The 16,151-nt window shown below is 37.1% G+C and overlaps 1 protein-coding gene across 1 annotated transcript in view; it reads left to right on the top strand.

Moving 5' to 3' along the window:
• Positions 1 to 6,402, top strand: part of hs3st4 (heparan sulfate (glucosamine) 3-O-sulfotransferase 4) — a 79,863-nt gene extending 73,461 nt beyond the window's left edge. Inside the window, exon 2 of the mRNA XM_055021631.1 lies at positions 4,433 to 6,402. Coding sequence (XP_054877606.1) covers positions 4,433 to 5,087 — 655 coding nt within the window. The 3' untranslated portion in view covers positions 5,088 to 6,402. The remainder of the gene's footprint in view (positions 1 to 4,432) is intronic.
• The last annotated feature ends 9,749 nt before the right edge of the window (positions 6,403 to 16,151 follow it).

Here is a 16,151-nt window from a genome sequence, read left to right as displayed (position 1 = left end):
GACACACAAGAGTGGTATTGCTTTTTGATCAGTTGAGTTTATTTGGCCTCCAATGTAAAAAAAAACAAAAAAAAAAACAAAAAGTTAATTTCCAATGTGTTGATATATACATATATGTAAAAAAAAAGGGGGGGGAAAGTCCCTTCTCACCCACTGCGGGTGGTTTTTATCCTCTGAGCTCGGGTCTTCCACCAGAGGCCTGGGAGCTTGAGGTTCCTGCGCAGTATCTTGACTATATAAGTGTTAGACAAGGTGCCTGTACTTGAAGGATGACGAGCGGTCTTGGCCTGATTTTTCTGCCTCTTTCTCACTGATGTTCAAAAGCTGTAGCACGCTGATAAAATATTTAATATGCTCTATCATATTGCCTCTTTTCATGTCTTCAAATAAAGAAAAAAGAAACTGTGTTCACATCTATTTTTACACATATTTAGTTTGAAAGGCCATAGGATTAAACTTCTAAGGCAAAGGATGCTATGTAGAAGATGCAGAAGATATGTTTGAAAAAAAAGCCAAGAAATAAATTGACAGTGTGTAAAGATTGCAATGGAAAATAAGGATTAAAAAAAATTAATGTGAATATTGGCAAGATTAATCTTGTGATGCAAGAGTTATAAAAACATCCCTCTGTTCCAAGTTTCATTCCTGGAGTCACAAGAGTATTTTTATTTATTGATTGACCAAATAAATAATCTTCATTAGCTCTCCTCCTTTCAGAATATTACAGAATTATATCTAGTGAATAGCTTTAAGTCTTGACCCCCAAAGAAATACTAAAACAATGCTCAATTGCTGCTGTCAGATTAAGTTTGAGGGAAAACAAAAACAAACCAAGTTCTCTGCTGTTATTTTACCTCACTCTGATAGCTCTGATGGCTGTGTTTTTGTTTTCCTCCTCAAAGTACCTTTGCAGTACAATGTCTCCTATCCATAACACACCCACCAGGACCCTTCGCTCTCATCTGCGGGATATTTCGTTAAACATGTATGCATCCGTCGTCGACAGCTAAGGAAAAAAATTATTCATTTGACTAGGTTTTAAGGGAGAAGAGTTTTCTCCTTTTTGCTCTGAAACGATTTTTTTTGTTTATGTTTGCTGCTCTAATCACAAGCATGTCACTCCTGGGAAATTATTTGTGTTATTCATTGCAAGCTGCCCACCGTATCATTCCCTTCAAATGTCCATATTGACTTCTGTTTATAAATGGATGTTCAAACCTCTGATTGATGCTGTCAGTACTACATTGGATAATTCAATAAAAATTCACATACTCCTTAAATCTAAATTGTTTGTCTGCAGAAAATGAAAAAAAGAAACATTTACTGACTGTGTAGCTTAGAGAGAAACATATTTTGTATATAAAATGACTGAAGTTTAATTTTAAACCATTTTGTTAATTTTATTTGCACTCCGTCAGTTGATCCTTCAATATTACAAAAAGCAAAACATCAAGATTAAGGAATCTATGTATCCCAAAGTGACATGGTGCAATATTACGAGTTCCATTCTTGGTATTTATATGCATAAACTATTCAAATCTACAGTGTATCAGAGGTGACAGACATAATTTAAAAACCTGACAGGATGTGATCTTCCTCAGTATCCACTTTTTATCCATAAATACAAATACATAAACTGAAAACTGTGACACCAGTAGTTTTTTATGCAAATAATATGCAACCAAATCAGTAATAAAAACAACTAAATGTGATTTGTGAAACTGGATGCTATTAAGCATTTGTCAGTTTCAAGTTGTTTCAGAGGAAGTAGTTTTTTCTTGTTTATTGTGGAACGGTATCAACAAATTTCTGCATGTCTGTAAATAAGGACCTGGGCATCCTTTACAATCCTTTTTGGTGTGGGTGTTTGGATCTGGAGGAACCTTGATTATCTACCAAAAAACTCTCTTAACAAACATAAAAATGTAATATAATTGCAGTTAATGCATATTCTGAATGATGAATCAGCCTTTGGAGATGACTGGGCATCCTCCATGTTTGAATTGTACAAAGAGTAGGTGTGAAGTGGATTTTCCAGCCAAGTTGTACACAACCCTAATCCAACAGGGGGTATATAGTTTAATGTAGTCTTGATATTAATGTATCGCTTAAGTTATTATTTTCCTAAATGTGATAAAGTTTTTGCCAGCAATTCTTGATAAATGACTCATGCTTTTAAAGCACAGAGCATTAAATATTACTCATTAAAGAGCATGGGGCCGCATAAGTGTGTCTTCACACTTCTGTTTGCTATGTAAATAAATATATGGACATGTGTTAAAAATGCAAGAAAATAAATGTTGTGTGTTATATTTTCAATGTGAAGCAGTAAACAGCAGATGGCCACGAAGGCCTCTTTAGCGCTATGGATTTTCTCTAACTACCCACCTGAATGACCTGTGCTAGAGCATAGCAGCTGATGCAGAGAGAGGAAAAAAGTGAGTTAACTGTTTGCTCATGTTTACTTCAGTTCCACTAGACTGCAAGGCCAGAGGAGACATTTTGCCATGCATGAAGAAATTAGCTTGTTTATCAGCGTTTTGATTTCCATCCCCGCCTCGCCATCCCACTGACATTTTAGACGTACATGATCCATGACTGATTCCCAATCAAAAGCACAATGACAAAGTACTTTGCTTGTGCCGTTTCCATTGTTGTATAATTAAATGTTTGATGATAAGCACTGAGCATAATTAGGAAAAGGGCCTTGTTATGTACATGCTTTAAAAAAAAATAACCTTGAACAGTGCACATCTGTCCTGTCAATTGGACATGCTCCAAAGATTGCTAGTGAGATATTACACCTCATGTCCATATTGGTTGCTTCAAGGTGATTTGAGGTGATATATTAGAGTTTTATTTATTTTTCCACTTCATGTTGATGTTGCACCCTCAGACCTCCCACTGTACTTTGGAGTTAAATAGAAGACAGCGCCAAAGTCCTTGAAAGGTGAAAAAAATCTTTAACCATTCATTACTGTCGGAGGGCAGGGGGTGGTGAGTGAGGAAATATAATGAAAACTAATGCTCTTTCTAGTCACCAAGTTATCTGTAGATATGTTTGATATCCCATTACAGGCCCAGAAGTAACCACAGTTCTATACTGTCAAGAGACAAACATAATCCAGAGGGAAATTACCCATCAGGAAGGCAATACTGCTACTGAGATGCAATTACCAGGCCACTTGTGAGACTTTCAGCCCAGTGTCCATGGATGAATGTGTGTGAGGGGGGTCGATATGTGCATAACAGCTCTTATGTTTAGCAGACTAAATTGGATTCTTTCTTGGAGAACAGTTAATTTAGAATATGTCCAAGATGCAAATGATTGATGTGACTATATGGTAACAACTGTGGGTTTGTGGTGCAGGGCAGTGTAATGGAAAAAACATACTCCTGCAAGAGGGGGTGGTGGAATGATGGAGAAGTTCTTGCAGACTTTCAGGATGGCTGGCTGGTTGTGCACACATTTTCAAAAGCACAGTCCTTGCTCCTGCTTCATTTTACAACACATCAAAAAATGAAGCAGGAGCTGTGTTCATATGTGTTAGTTGTTCAATAACCTGCATGTCTCACACAGGATTTAATGTACCAATTTAGCACTAAATCACATAGCCTACAAACAAAGAAAACCACACGGATTGAAACGAACATGAGTGTAAACATTTGATAAGGTTTCGCCCATGGCAATCGCTATGCTTTATTATTGACATAAAAATGTAAACCATAGAAAGAAGATTTTCCCTTGCTCTGTCATGCTGTACATATTATTTTACAGGCCTGGTGAGCTGAACAGAACATTTAGGGCAATTGCAAATAGCTTCCCATTACCCCCCATATAAATATCTCAACTTCAGGCCATTGCCAGCAAACTAGGAATCATTTCCTTTAATTTGATAATTAATTATAGCTGCCTTCCATGTAACCTTATATGTAGTATAGGGGGTTGAGGGGAAGAGAAAGAGCTGCTTTCACCTATTGCAATGGAAGTACATGCGGATAAGAAATAAAACTGCCTGCACGGAGTTTGAGCCTGGCATGCATAATAAATGTATGACAAAACAATACCCCAGGCACCCCAGTATTAATGATATGCAGTGAACTCATTATTAAAGTTCCAAAACAGCTCCTGGAGTAACACAGATGGAGTCAATTAAGCAATGAGCATACTTGCTTGCCTGCCGTTTCATCTTCCTTCTTTTATCTCTGGCATATTACTCCATGGATGTAATTAGCTGTATGTTTCTCCTTACAACATAATGTCCAGTGATAATACCAGTTATTTTTCCCTTGTAATTTCAAATAATACTCTGCTAATAAATGTAAAAAATTTGCTTTCACTATGTCCTTGGGTGTTGTATTTACACTGCGAGAGATGTTGGGGGGAATGCTATCCTAAGCTGCTCTTTTTTTGTGTTCTCTCTGTTACTAGAGACCTGATGCCTTCTACGCTGGAGGGGCAGATCACCATGGAGAAGACACCCAGCTATTTTGTGACTAACCATGCCCCCAAGCGCATCCACTCCATGGCCAAGGACATCAAGCTTATTATTGTTGTGCGTAATCCTGTCACTAGAGCCATTTCAGACTATACGCAGACCTTATCTAAGAAACCCGAGATCCCCACCTTTGAGGTTCTGACTTTTAAAAACCGGACGCTGGGGCTTATAGACGCCTCTTGGAGTGCTTTGCGTATTGGAATATATGCACTTCACCTGGAGAGCTGGATGCAGTATTTCCCTCTTTCCCAGATGCACTTTGTTAGTGGGGAGCGGCTGATCGTGGACCCTGCCGGAGAAATGGCTAAAGTGCAGGACTTCTTAGGCTTAAAGCGGATTGTCACAGATAAACACTTCTACTTCAATAAAACTAAGGGATTCCCATGTCTAAAGAAGCCAGAGGACAGCAGCACCCCCAGGTGTCTTGGAAAGTCCAAAGGAAGAACTCACCCCAAAATAGACCCGGATGTGATTCGGCGGCTGCACAAGTTCTACAAACCCTTTAACTTGATGTTCTACCAAATGACTGGCCAGAACTTTGAATGGGAGCTAGAGGAGGACAGTGTTTCTCGTAGCTCTCAGGACTAGCATGGCACCGCTGAGCCACACCACCAGCCTTCTCACTCAAACAACCATTGTCCCACTTCATCTTAAGAGAGTACTTGAGTGCCCCAATCAGTCATGGCTCTCCTTGCAGTTTATGTATCCATTAGCAAGAGTTTACTGACATGCTTTTTCTTGAAGATGGCAAATCATTATTGTGTATACTAAACATAAAATATATTTATATTTGTGTAAATGAGATGATTTATTCCTTTTGTTTTTAAAGCATATAATTGATAAAGATCACATTGACTATGGCAATGCATGTGATGAGTTAAGTGTCCTTACATCATAGGCCCCAAGGGTAAACTCTGCCCGTTTCTCCTCCCTTTTCTTTCCTGCTATTTGTTGCCCTCACACCCACTCACCAACATTCAGCAGAAAAAGATATTCTATTTCAACTATCAAGGCCATGAAGTGCCCTGTATTATTTCTTTTACATGGTCTTACTGCTTTTGAAGGCAGAAAGGAGAACATATGAAGTACTATTATACTTTGACATGAGCTCATCCTTCATGTTGTCCATATTGTGAGTGGAGACAATCCTTTTAAGTTTACCAAAGTGTTCACTTACTCTGTTCTGCCACCGCTCTGGCTGCTTGGCAATTAATAATTGCACAAAAATTCAAGTGACTAGCTCGATCACACTGGCCATCTTTCAAGTATTGGATTTTTTCAGAACAGTACTAAACATTAGCATACTGATGATTGTACACTTTAATGGGAAAGTTTCTGTTGCCCTGGTTTAATTTTAGAAATGAGTCCACACTCTTTTTGCATATCTGCCAGAACATAGCCAGCTATCCTTCTGTTTTCCTCATGACCCTTCTTTTGTCACATAATACATGTCAACAAGGGGGAAGAACAACACCGCAGGACCGAGCAGGAGTTTGTTACCAAACATCTGCTGCAGCACGGTCCTCTGTCATTAGAGATTAATGGTGTGTTAAATAAACTGCTGCTGGTGGAACAAAGTCAATGTCAGACAGAATTTGCTGTCAAGGTAAAGCCACATACAGGCCCAGGTAAATGATCAAGCCATTACTGTATGTGCTTAACTTGAACAAGACAGTTTCTGCCCGGCAAATGTGGTGTAACATGAAGTTTGTTAGCAAAGGCATAATCAACAGGCTTTTTGCTGTGAAATTAGCCATTTGCCCAAGCATTGAAGCACCATAACCCATCGTCTTATTATTTTTTGTTTTGCATAGCTCACTGTGTGTCTGTGCTTTGTCTCTGAACTTTTCATCAATTGAGACAATCAATACAGTCAATGAGTCAATAAATACAGTCTGCTTCACATCACTGGTTGCTACAGCTATGATGCATTACTCTCTTAATTCTTCTTGTTCTCTTGCCATGGATGGCTGGATTGGTTCACTCTCTGCAGACCTCTCTGTCACCCCGGGGAGGCCGACACCAGCAGCTACTTACACAGAGCAATTGATTCAATCAAAGTAAGCTCTGCGCTGCCCTTTACAGCACCAAGCCTCAACACTCACCTCGGAGTCGCGCCATTGCAGAGTTACAACTTCCACTTTGAGGCTTTTCTGTGCAGCCCTCCCTTGGTGTTTTCCTGACAATCTCTCAGCACTTTTACTTCATTCCCATTTCTCTTACTCCCCCGCCCCCCGTCTCTCTGCTCACACGTTCTCTTCGTAGCTGGTGTTGCATGCGGGAAAGCAGCTTCACAAAGGTGCTCTGCTGTGAAGATATCCGAGTTGCAAGGATGACATATTAATCATTCTTTTAAAAAGAGAAGTCATAATTTATACATTGTCTCTTTGTGGTTTAGAACATGTACAAACCACCTTCTAACCCTGAAAGTCCCTCCTACTCAGTGTAAATATGCTCAAAGAAATCCACAAAGGGCCCCCCACAGTGTTATTAGGATAGATGAGGACTCCATTTTCGTTCCATGAATATGCACTTTTGCTGTCATTTGCATTTTTCAGGATTACACACTTGAGGGAAATTTTCTCCAAAGTGAAATGTGGAATCCAACCTCTCATTAAGAAAAACATATATGCACATTCACCTTTTGGGTTTATATACCCTCGGCTTGTTTTAGAATCAGTCAGGGCACCGGGATACATCCTGTGAGTATTATTATACATACAAAACATGTTAAACTGCCCTTCATGTGCTTTCCCAGTGGGGGTAACTCCATTTGTGTATGTATATATACATATATACACACACATTAATGCGATATATGTATATATATATGAAATGCAGAATTATTGTCCAAGTGTCAAGGGGAGACACAACAGATTTATTTTCACAAGTGAAGCATTATGGCTTTTGTTATGATGCTTCACTTGATGTATACAGCATAAATGAAACTTTATGATAAATTGCTTTAGGCTTATTTCAAATGTAATAGACACAGAGACAGAGAAGAACAAAGAAAAAAAAGAGAGAAAGGTAAGAAAAAAGTTGTAAAGGGAAAATGAAGAAGTAGAGAAAGAAGGATAAAAAGGGCACAAATGAACATCTGACAAGTCTGCCTTGAAACCTGCAGAAAGAGACAAAAAAACAGAGACCAGAACAACAAACAACACAGCAAAAGTAACAATCATAACATCACTGAAAAGAACATGGTACAAGGTAATATTAAATGTAATTAGTGTCATCTTAATCTAAACATCTGTGTATGTGTGTGTGTGTGTGAAAATGACAACGAGTGAGAGAAAGCAAGACAGACAGCACTTGTGTATATAAGGTTTCTCCATAACAATGTTCAATTGTAGGTGTTGGGACCCACTTCTTGAGGATGGAGGACGACAGGAACCACAGACATCCATTGGGCCATCGAGCATGGAGTCCCCAGAAACACCCTTGTCGGGACAACATTGCAACACAACATATTTTTAGCTAAATAATTTTGCCATAATGATAAATTATAGTGATTGAGCATGATTCATTTGGTGACGACCAACAATATGGTGTCCTATATCCTGTGCGATATGCACATGGGCAGAGCTACGGCGCTGAGTGAATTTACACTGGCTGCTCTGCTGGATGAGGACTAATGACTGTCATCTCATCACAAAAGTTGCATAGGAAATGAATGGAGAGAGACATTTCTATTACCGTTTTAAACAAAATAATTTTGTTGAAATCAAAACCTGTAAAGCAAAGAATATTCAAACATGTTTGGTTTAAGATAATAAAGCACACACTATACTTTCTGTAAATAACCCATGGGGAATTTTCTCCTGGTGGGTAATGTGATGGATTTAAAAATTCCCACTGCCCAAGCTCAGGGACAAATGTTTTTCTTCTCCTTATTTTTCTGTGTTTTTACCTTCACCTGAATGTGAGGGGATTGACGAAGATGACACCTGCTGTAAGTGAACACACTGCAACCCAAAATTCAAACATCTATCTCTTTCCCTTCAGCATAACTCTTCATTTCCATCTGAAATGTATTCAAGCGCTGCCCTGGTTTGTGAAGTAGAAATAATTTTCCATGCATTTCAGAGTTGAAACTGATGTTGACACAAGAACTGAAGCAACTGTATTAGTCATCACAAAGCCAAAAATCAAGGGGTTGAAATCATTTTAGAAGCAACTTTCTATTGCACATGGTTCCAGTGGCCTGAGATCAAGAGTTCCTGCCATTTCCACAGATCAGAGTCTTTACTAGAAGTAATCATTTTCATCTAATGTGTCTTCCGGAGTCAGGAACTTCCCCTTCAACCACCTCAGGAGAGGAAAAGCATCCTCTCATAAATCTTGACTCGGTTCTTTCCTCTCCTATGTGATGGGCAATTTTTCCATCCCAGCTGCCTGACTGCATTCTCTAGTTGTGACTTTTTTTTACACAAAGTATTATTTACAATAGTTTTACTATCACTTTGGGTGAAGGGGGAGATAAGCCATCTTTAAGATGGCAAGCCATCTTTAAGATCTATTTAAACTTAAAGAATAGACTTGATTTGTCATGGACATCAGTGTTCACTGAATTACAGACATAAAAACACACAAGAATCCCACACAAGACAAAGGAATGACTGGAACTTAAATAGAATGTGGGACAAAAAACCAAACATCCAGACATCATGCCACTTACAGAGACTCCAAAGGATTGTACTTCCAAAGAAGAAAAACCGAGATTTTGAGATTAAAATATTTCCTTTATGTATTGGTATCAATGATTTGGTGTTTTAGAATTAGCAAAAACATTTACTTTTCACACTCATTTTACAGATTAACTCATCAACAAATTAAAATACCAAAAAATTCAGTACGCTACACCTAGTATTTTGCAATGTGATGCTTTGCTGGCAATAACTTAATAACTTGTTGGTTTGAATTTATGTAATTTGTGTTCAAATTCAGGTTCAGTGGATCCACTGAAAGAAATTTAAAAACCCCATTTAGCAAAGATGGCTTAAAGAGCAAAAAAGATAAATGCATGACGCAGTCCGTATCAGTGCTCACAGTTATCATCTAATAACCAATTAAACGGTAATCAGCAAAAGACAAACATGTTGATAACACAGACCAATAAACTGGGCATATATAATTAATGTGTGACTAATGACTGACAGAAAATTGCATTGGTTTTATAAAATATGCAATGCTGATTAATCTGGTTGCAACTAAATGCCATTGATCCTGTGTTGTCCCAATAGTTTTACTTTATTAATTCTTATAGTACCAGCTACAGTTCCCTTGTTAGCCCACTAATGCACACAAAATAATTTGACCTTGTTGCTTAATTATTATTTGTAGTGTTGTATGTTAATGTGAATAAACACATCATAATCTCTGAAGTACTTATGATCTAATAAAAATGCATCTTCTTTTATTTTTTTCAGAGTACTCAGAATGTCTTTGAACATGCAGCTCTCCTGAACCCTCACACCGATTAGATTTTTCCAACACTTACCCTACCTTGCCTCTACAGAAACTAATTGGTACTTTTTTGGACTGGGTGTTGTTAATAGGTAACTTAGGAATGGGCTGTGTTAACAACTATTTAAAAAGTGTGCATTTTTCTATTAGTTTTAATGAAAAAAACTATTTTGAAGTTTTTGTATATTTTCTTTTTCTCAACATGCTTTTTTCAATTAGTTGAGAACACTACTTGACTGAACAAGGCATGTAAAGAGCAAGAGTAAATCTATGACAATGGGGAGAAACATTTTCACAGCTACAGGCACTCAGTGCCTTCGGGAGCCAGTGTCCTGCAGGTGTTTGATCCTCCCTGACAGTTAACAAGCCACACCTGGTCTGTATCTGCTTGGCACAAGTCGTGGCACATTAACCATCAAGGAGGATCAGAGGGAGGATCAAAAACTTTGAGGACACCAGCCCTCCGGGGGAAGTTTGCAAGCTCTGGGGCAAAACAAGCAGCAGGCTAGACTCCTAACATTTTACTGGTGTGAAATTGTTTCTACAACATACTCCTCTGTAACCCAGATTGAGATGTATAAAGAGAAAAACAAGTTTGCGCACATATGAAACAAGGTTTTCATAAAACATAATACGTTCTTGAACTAGCTTGTAGTACATTGCTTCTTAAGTATTTCTTAAACATAAAAAAGCACATTTATACCTGTTAATTTTTTTGTTTTGAAGTCTTTTAAAAAGCAAACTGATGGATAAAGATTTTTCTAAAATTAGCAAAATTCCAATCGAAACTAAATCTCCTTTTACCTTATGAAAGAAATATTGCTTCACTCTGGTTGGGAGGATTAATATCTGCATTGATGTTTATATGATTTATAACAAATGTTAAATATCACATATGTCGTATAACATTTATATATGTTATGATATGTTAATTAAGTGTGAGTAAAAAAAAATATGCAATGAGACAGAACTTTCAGTATATTTTAATTAGAAAATATTCTATTAAAATCACTTTTTTATGAAATGTGCCTTTCAAACTATTATGCTTGCGGCTGCTGTCTTGCACACAATGTTGACTGCTAGTCAGCTAGAAGACAAAATCAGCATCAAATAACTATTTCCTGAGGGAAAATGGAGTTCCAACAGCTGAGAGACCAATTATAGAAGCAGTGGAGGTACATTCTGGATAGTTAGGAAACAGTATTTTTCTGGTAACAGTGTGCATGTAAGCATGACAGGATAATGGTAAAAACAAGCACTTCTATCTAAACGCAAAGAAGTGCCACTTGGAATAATTGCAGCTGGTTCCCTGGTTCCACTGTTCTTGCTCAAAATTGAAGTATCGCCAAACATTTCTGTCCATAATATATAGTCATAACTAAAAAAAAAAACTGCTGAAAAATAAGGTAAAATAACACCAAAATATTATTTAAATATTGCTTGTCAATTACCCTAACAGCACATTTTAGGTATATTAAATCACAAAGTTTTCCTTAGTTTTAGACTGCATGATTATAGAAGCAACACTATCAACATTTTTGGATAAGATGCAAAAGCTCAAAAATGGGGGTCAAAACTGTTCATTATTTAAATGAATACATTGCAGCTTTTGGAAAAACCAAAGCTATGGGAAGCAACTGAAGTATAATTCTTCCATTGCAAACACTAAAAATGCACCCCAGACATGATTTGTACTCATAATTCATAGCAATAATTTGCAAGAAAGTTGACCCTAATTGGGTGATTGCAAGGTTTATCAGTTGCTTGGTCGTAATGATCTTAGATCTGTTACCCTAAAAGAACAACAGGTACAGCTGGACCATATTGTTGAATAGTGAATTTAACTTTGAAATCCAATTAGAATAAAAACACTGTGTTTTGAGATCTTTTCATATAAAGCCAACTTCACTGTACATCAAAAAAGTGCTTCATTCCAGTCCAAGCAGATCTTTCATTGGCTTTGACCTCCATTACCAGGGCTTGCTTAGTGCAGGCCATCTGGTCAAGGGCTCTACCAACAGATGCATTATTTTTCTAATCAATACATTCACATCCCAGACAGTCCTGCTTTGAAACACAACTAATTTTGTTATCAATCCATGCAGGTAATGATCTCATTAATTCACTGTTGATTCATTTTCAGCTGAGTGGATATTAACCTTTAGCCAGTAATCATTAATTCTCTGTGGGAGAGGTGTGGTGTGCTGAGATTGGAGCTGCATAAACAAAACAGTTATTAGAATCCCGACAATAGAGGTCCTCCTTGATGTCCAGCTGACTTCTAACACTCAGATGATTGATTTATTGATCGCAGTATGTTTCAGCCACCCGAGATGCTCATCACTCATTTCACACGGTCAAGTTCTGGCCCAGAAGTGATGAGGGGAATCATTTGTGCTGCTTTGTTCAGCCATGCATGTGTTTTCAGGACAATTATTATGCTCTGAATATTCATAGTTCTGGAGTTGGGGATTTATCTGGCACCACCTGGTCAACATATTCCACTTAGCTTAATCATGCAACCTAATTTTTCAGAAACGTGGAGCACTTTATAAAAAGCCAATAAAAACTTAACCCCGATAACTTTGTTTTAAAACACTGATTTCCTTCCCTCAAGAAAAACAGCAGAAAAAGAAAATCATAAAGTAAATTTTGCCATCTGAAATCTTGTAAGAAAAGGGAATCATTCTGTTTTCCTGAATACAGCAATTATTCACATCGGTGATTAAATGCCTCAACCTTGATGAAATATGACTGTGTTGCTATCATCAGACTCATTACAACAAGTATTAGCGATTCTTCTTGGGGGGAAAAAAATTCTGTTTCTTTGCTCTGCTTCATTACACGAGGAGTCTAATTTAGCATTTAAGATTTGAGCTTCTGTTATTTTTGTGAAATCCTCATTCCTTACCTGTTTAATATGCAGATTATATTCATATGTCTGTTAGATGGTACGTTTATGCAGGTTGCTGTGCTACAAAGTGCTTGTCTCTTTACTAACGTTTGCATGGTCTACGTTGCGTCACAACGTGTTGTGTTTAATTACTGCTTTTTTGAGCCAGCTACAAACACATCCACATATTTATTTCTGTAAATACATTTAATTATTATATCCATTTTCATTAGTTATACCTTACTCCTTTATAACATTTCAGTGTAGAACAAAATCTCTGAAATCAAATGTACTATCAGTGAGTTTGGTTGTAAATATTACCTTTGTCACACTTGGAGCCCTTGCAGTCATGCACAAGCGAAAGCTTAAAACAGTAGATGCACTTGTTATGAGAAAAACAAAGCAATTCGGTAATTAAGTATATGCAGCGGCTCATTTTGAAGGCAACTGTTTTACACATTTACCTGACTTCCTTCTTTGTACACACACCAGGAGAAAACATAGTTCTAATCAATGTTTATTTAACCAGACCTTGGGCCATAAACAGCCTTGTACTGACACCTGAGCCCCAAACTGTAAAGCAGCAAAGCATCTACCTAAAATCTGAGCATCAACTTAGATTTGACTTGACACTTTTGATTAATAAGGCTGATGGTGATAATGTGGTATTCTACATCTGACTCAAGATGAGTTCTGCTCTGCTGATTGGCTGATTAATCAGCTATCAACTTTGTAATGCTTAAAAATTATTTTTACTTAAGGAGGCTTTAGATTTTTGATTGACCTGCATTTATATAGAATATTGGCATAAACATTAAATTGGTGCAAATATGAAAAAATAATCTGTGTAGTTTTTGTCTAATTTTGAATTATGATTCAGTGTATGCCACACTGTTTGGCAACCTTGGTAAAATGAGTACAGGCACAAAACTGTCTATTCTTGCAATAGTATAATCCCACAAAGATTATTATTTTTTAAAAATGTATCCTTTAATTTGAATCCCTTCATTTGGAGGTAAGAAAAATCCCATCTTTAGAAATGATTGCACTTTAAGAAACACTCACACCACTTATTATTTTATAGCATTTCTCAAGTTTGCAGCTGACAGACAGATCTTTGACCAGCTACCTTTGCACAACCTCTAGTTTGTCTACAGTCCTGGGTCATCTGTGCTCTTTTCTTCAGAGTACTACTGTTTTTCTACAGTCTGAATATGGTTGTGTCTGGTAAACCATTCCTGAGTTAGCCATTTGTTGTGAAACATTATCCCACTAAAAAAAAACAACTATATATTATATTTTCAGCTTTTTAACAGAGGTGAAGTTTCTATTTCATATATCCTAGAATTTGCTTTCCATTGGAAGAAAAGCAGGCCCACAATGACACTCCACCGTGTAGTGGACATGAGATTATTTTTCTGTTAATTTGTCTTGTTGATGCAAGATGACCAACTTGGATTGTTTTTTTTTTTGTTTGTTTGTTTTTTTAAAACAACCTTCGTCTATTTAAAAAAACAATCTTAGTCTTATTTGACCAAAGTGCATGGTTCAAATCAAAATCCAACTGCAGTTTTACAAACTCATACAGTAAATCCATATATTTACTTTACTGTATTTACTCATACAGTAAATGCTTACATTAACTCCATGAGTTTATTAAACTGATGAGTTAAACTGATGATGTTGGGAGACAAAAAGCATTTTGCTGGCATCCATTAAACATTATTTTACGTATAAGTATATATTTGTCTTATTTTGTGGGTTTTTTTACATCTATAATTTTAACTGTGAATGTGTCTGATAAACGAATATCCAGATAAATACTGAATTTATTTATTAACGTTCTTAAGTTGTTTTACGGTTAATTAATTAAATGTAAATCAACTGCTTGACATTACTAAAAGTTCTGTGTAAGACTTCTAAATCCTCCTTTAGGTTTTTGTTTTTTTTTTCAAATGCTTTTCTGAGAAGTAAAGGAAAAATATAACATCAAACAAAATGTGATATGTGGAGCTGCAGTTATTGGATTAGAAAACAGTACAGAAAAGTAAGACAGTCAGACTATAAAATATAAATGAAAGATGTGTCAATATGGTTTACTTCGCTCATCTTAAATCAAACCCTGGTCTAAGCTGTACGGGGGAAAAGACTGCTCTTTCATTTCAATATGTTTGATTGCCTGTTGTTACTTTTGGCCATGGCAGCAGTTTGCATTCTTCATCATCGTGGTTTCCCTGCTAATTGCCTCACAATGACACACCTCTGCACCAACGGTACATGTCTCAGTCAGGATATAAAGTTTGAAGGAGTACACTTGACCCCGTAAGTGGCAGTCATAAATCTTACGATGGAGGGAAGCATCCCAGTTTTGAATGCAAATAAGACCAGAATCGTGATTTGAGGTACTGAGTGGAGCAAAGTCAGAAATGCAGCACATCTCGGAGCAGATGGTTACAGTCTTGATCTAAGATTCAATTTATTCCTCCACCTCAGGGCTTGTTACATCTTCTATAATTTAATGTTTTACTGATGTTGTTTAATGCACTCTATGTGTTCTGGTCTTTTGCCTTGAAAAACCAAGTTGTACAGGTCTTTACTGGTCTTTGCGCAGGATCCTAATGCATTTAATTGCAAGGAGGAGGCTGTAGACTGATTTTTTGGACACAACTTTCATTTTGTTTTCCCCAAAACAGCACAAATAAAACAATTGGTTGCATATAATTTTTCAGTGTGTAAAGCATTGTGTCAATAGGTTTATTCACTGCTACCCAGTCTGTTGCAACCACTGCATGCCAATGCTGACAATGCATAAATGATGCAGGAGTCAAAGTCATGTCAGGTTTTAGCCTCGAGCAATCCAACTCCAGAGCAAAATACTGCAGACCAGTGCTGAAGTGAAGAAAAATATGGATAGAGCCTGAAAACATAATATGTTTTTTTTTTTTGTTTTGTTTTTTTCCCCATGAAGACTGCATCATGTGTATGTTTCTTGAACCAGTTGGGAATACGGTTTCAGGAGATTTATTATAATGAGCATCCTTGGAATCGTACAACATCGAGCAGGTATTCTTGGCCTGCAGTCCATGGGGTCAAGCAACATGAATGCTAATATATTCAACAAATAAGTGTTTCCTGTTTGCAGGAAAAGCCAATTTGTGGATTTCACAAGAGAGAGCATGCATGCAAAGACTGTTTATAAACAAGTAAAAAGAAAGGATTCCCAGAGATGCAGAGAGATTCTACAAACTATTGATTAGTCTTTCAACTGAGAGAAGCAAACCAGCACAAAC

This window comes from Poeciliopsis prolifica, unplaced genomic scaffold (assembly GCF_027474105.1).
Source record: "Poeciliopsis prolifica strain line A6 unplaced genomic scaffold, Auburn_PproV2 SCAFFOLD077, whole genome shotgun sequence".
Taxonomy (NCBI): domain Eukaryota; kingdom Metazoa; phylum Chordata; class Actinopteri; order Cyprinodontiformes; family Poeciliidae; genus Poeciliopsis; species Poeciliopsis prolifica.
This window is presented reverse-complemented; position numbering and strand designations above follow the sequence as displayed.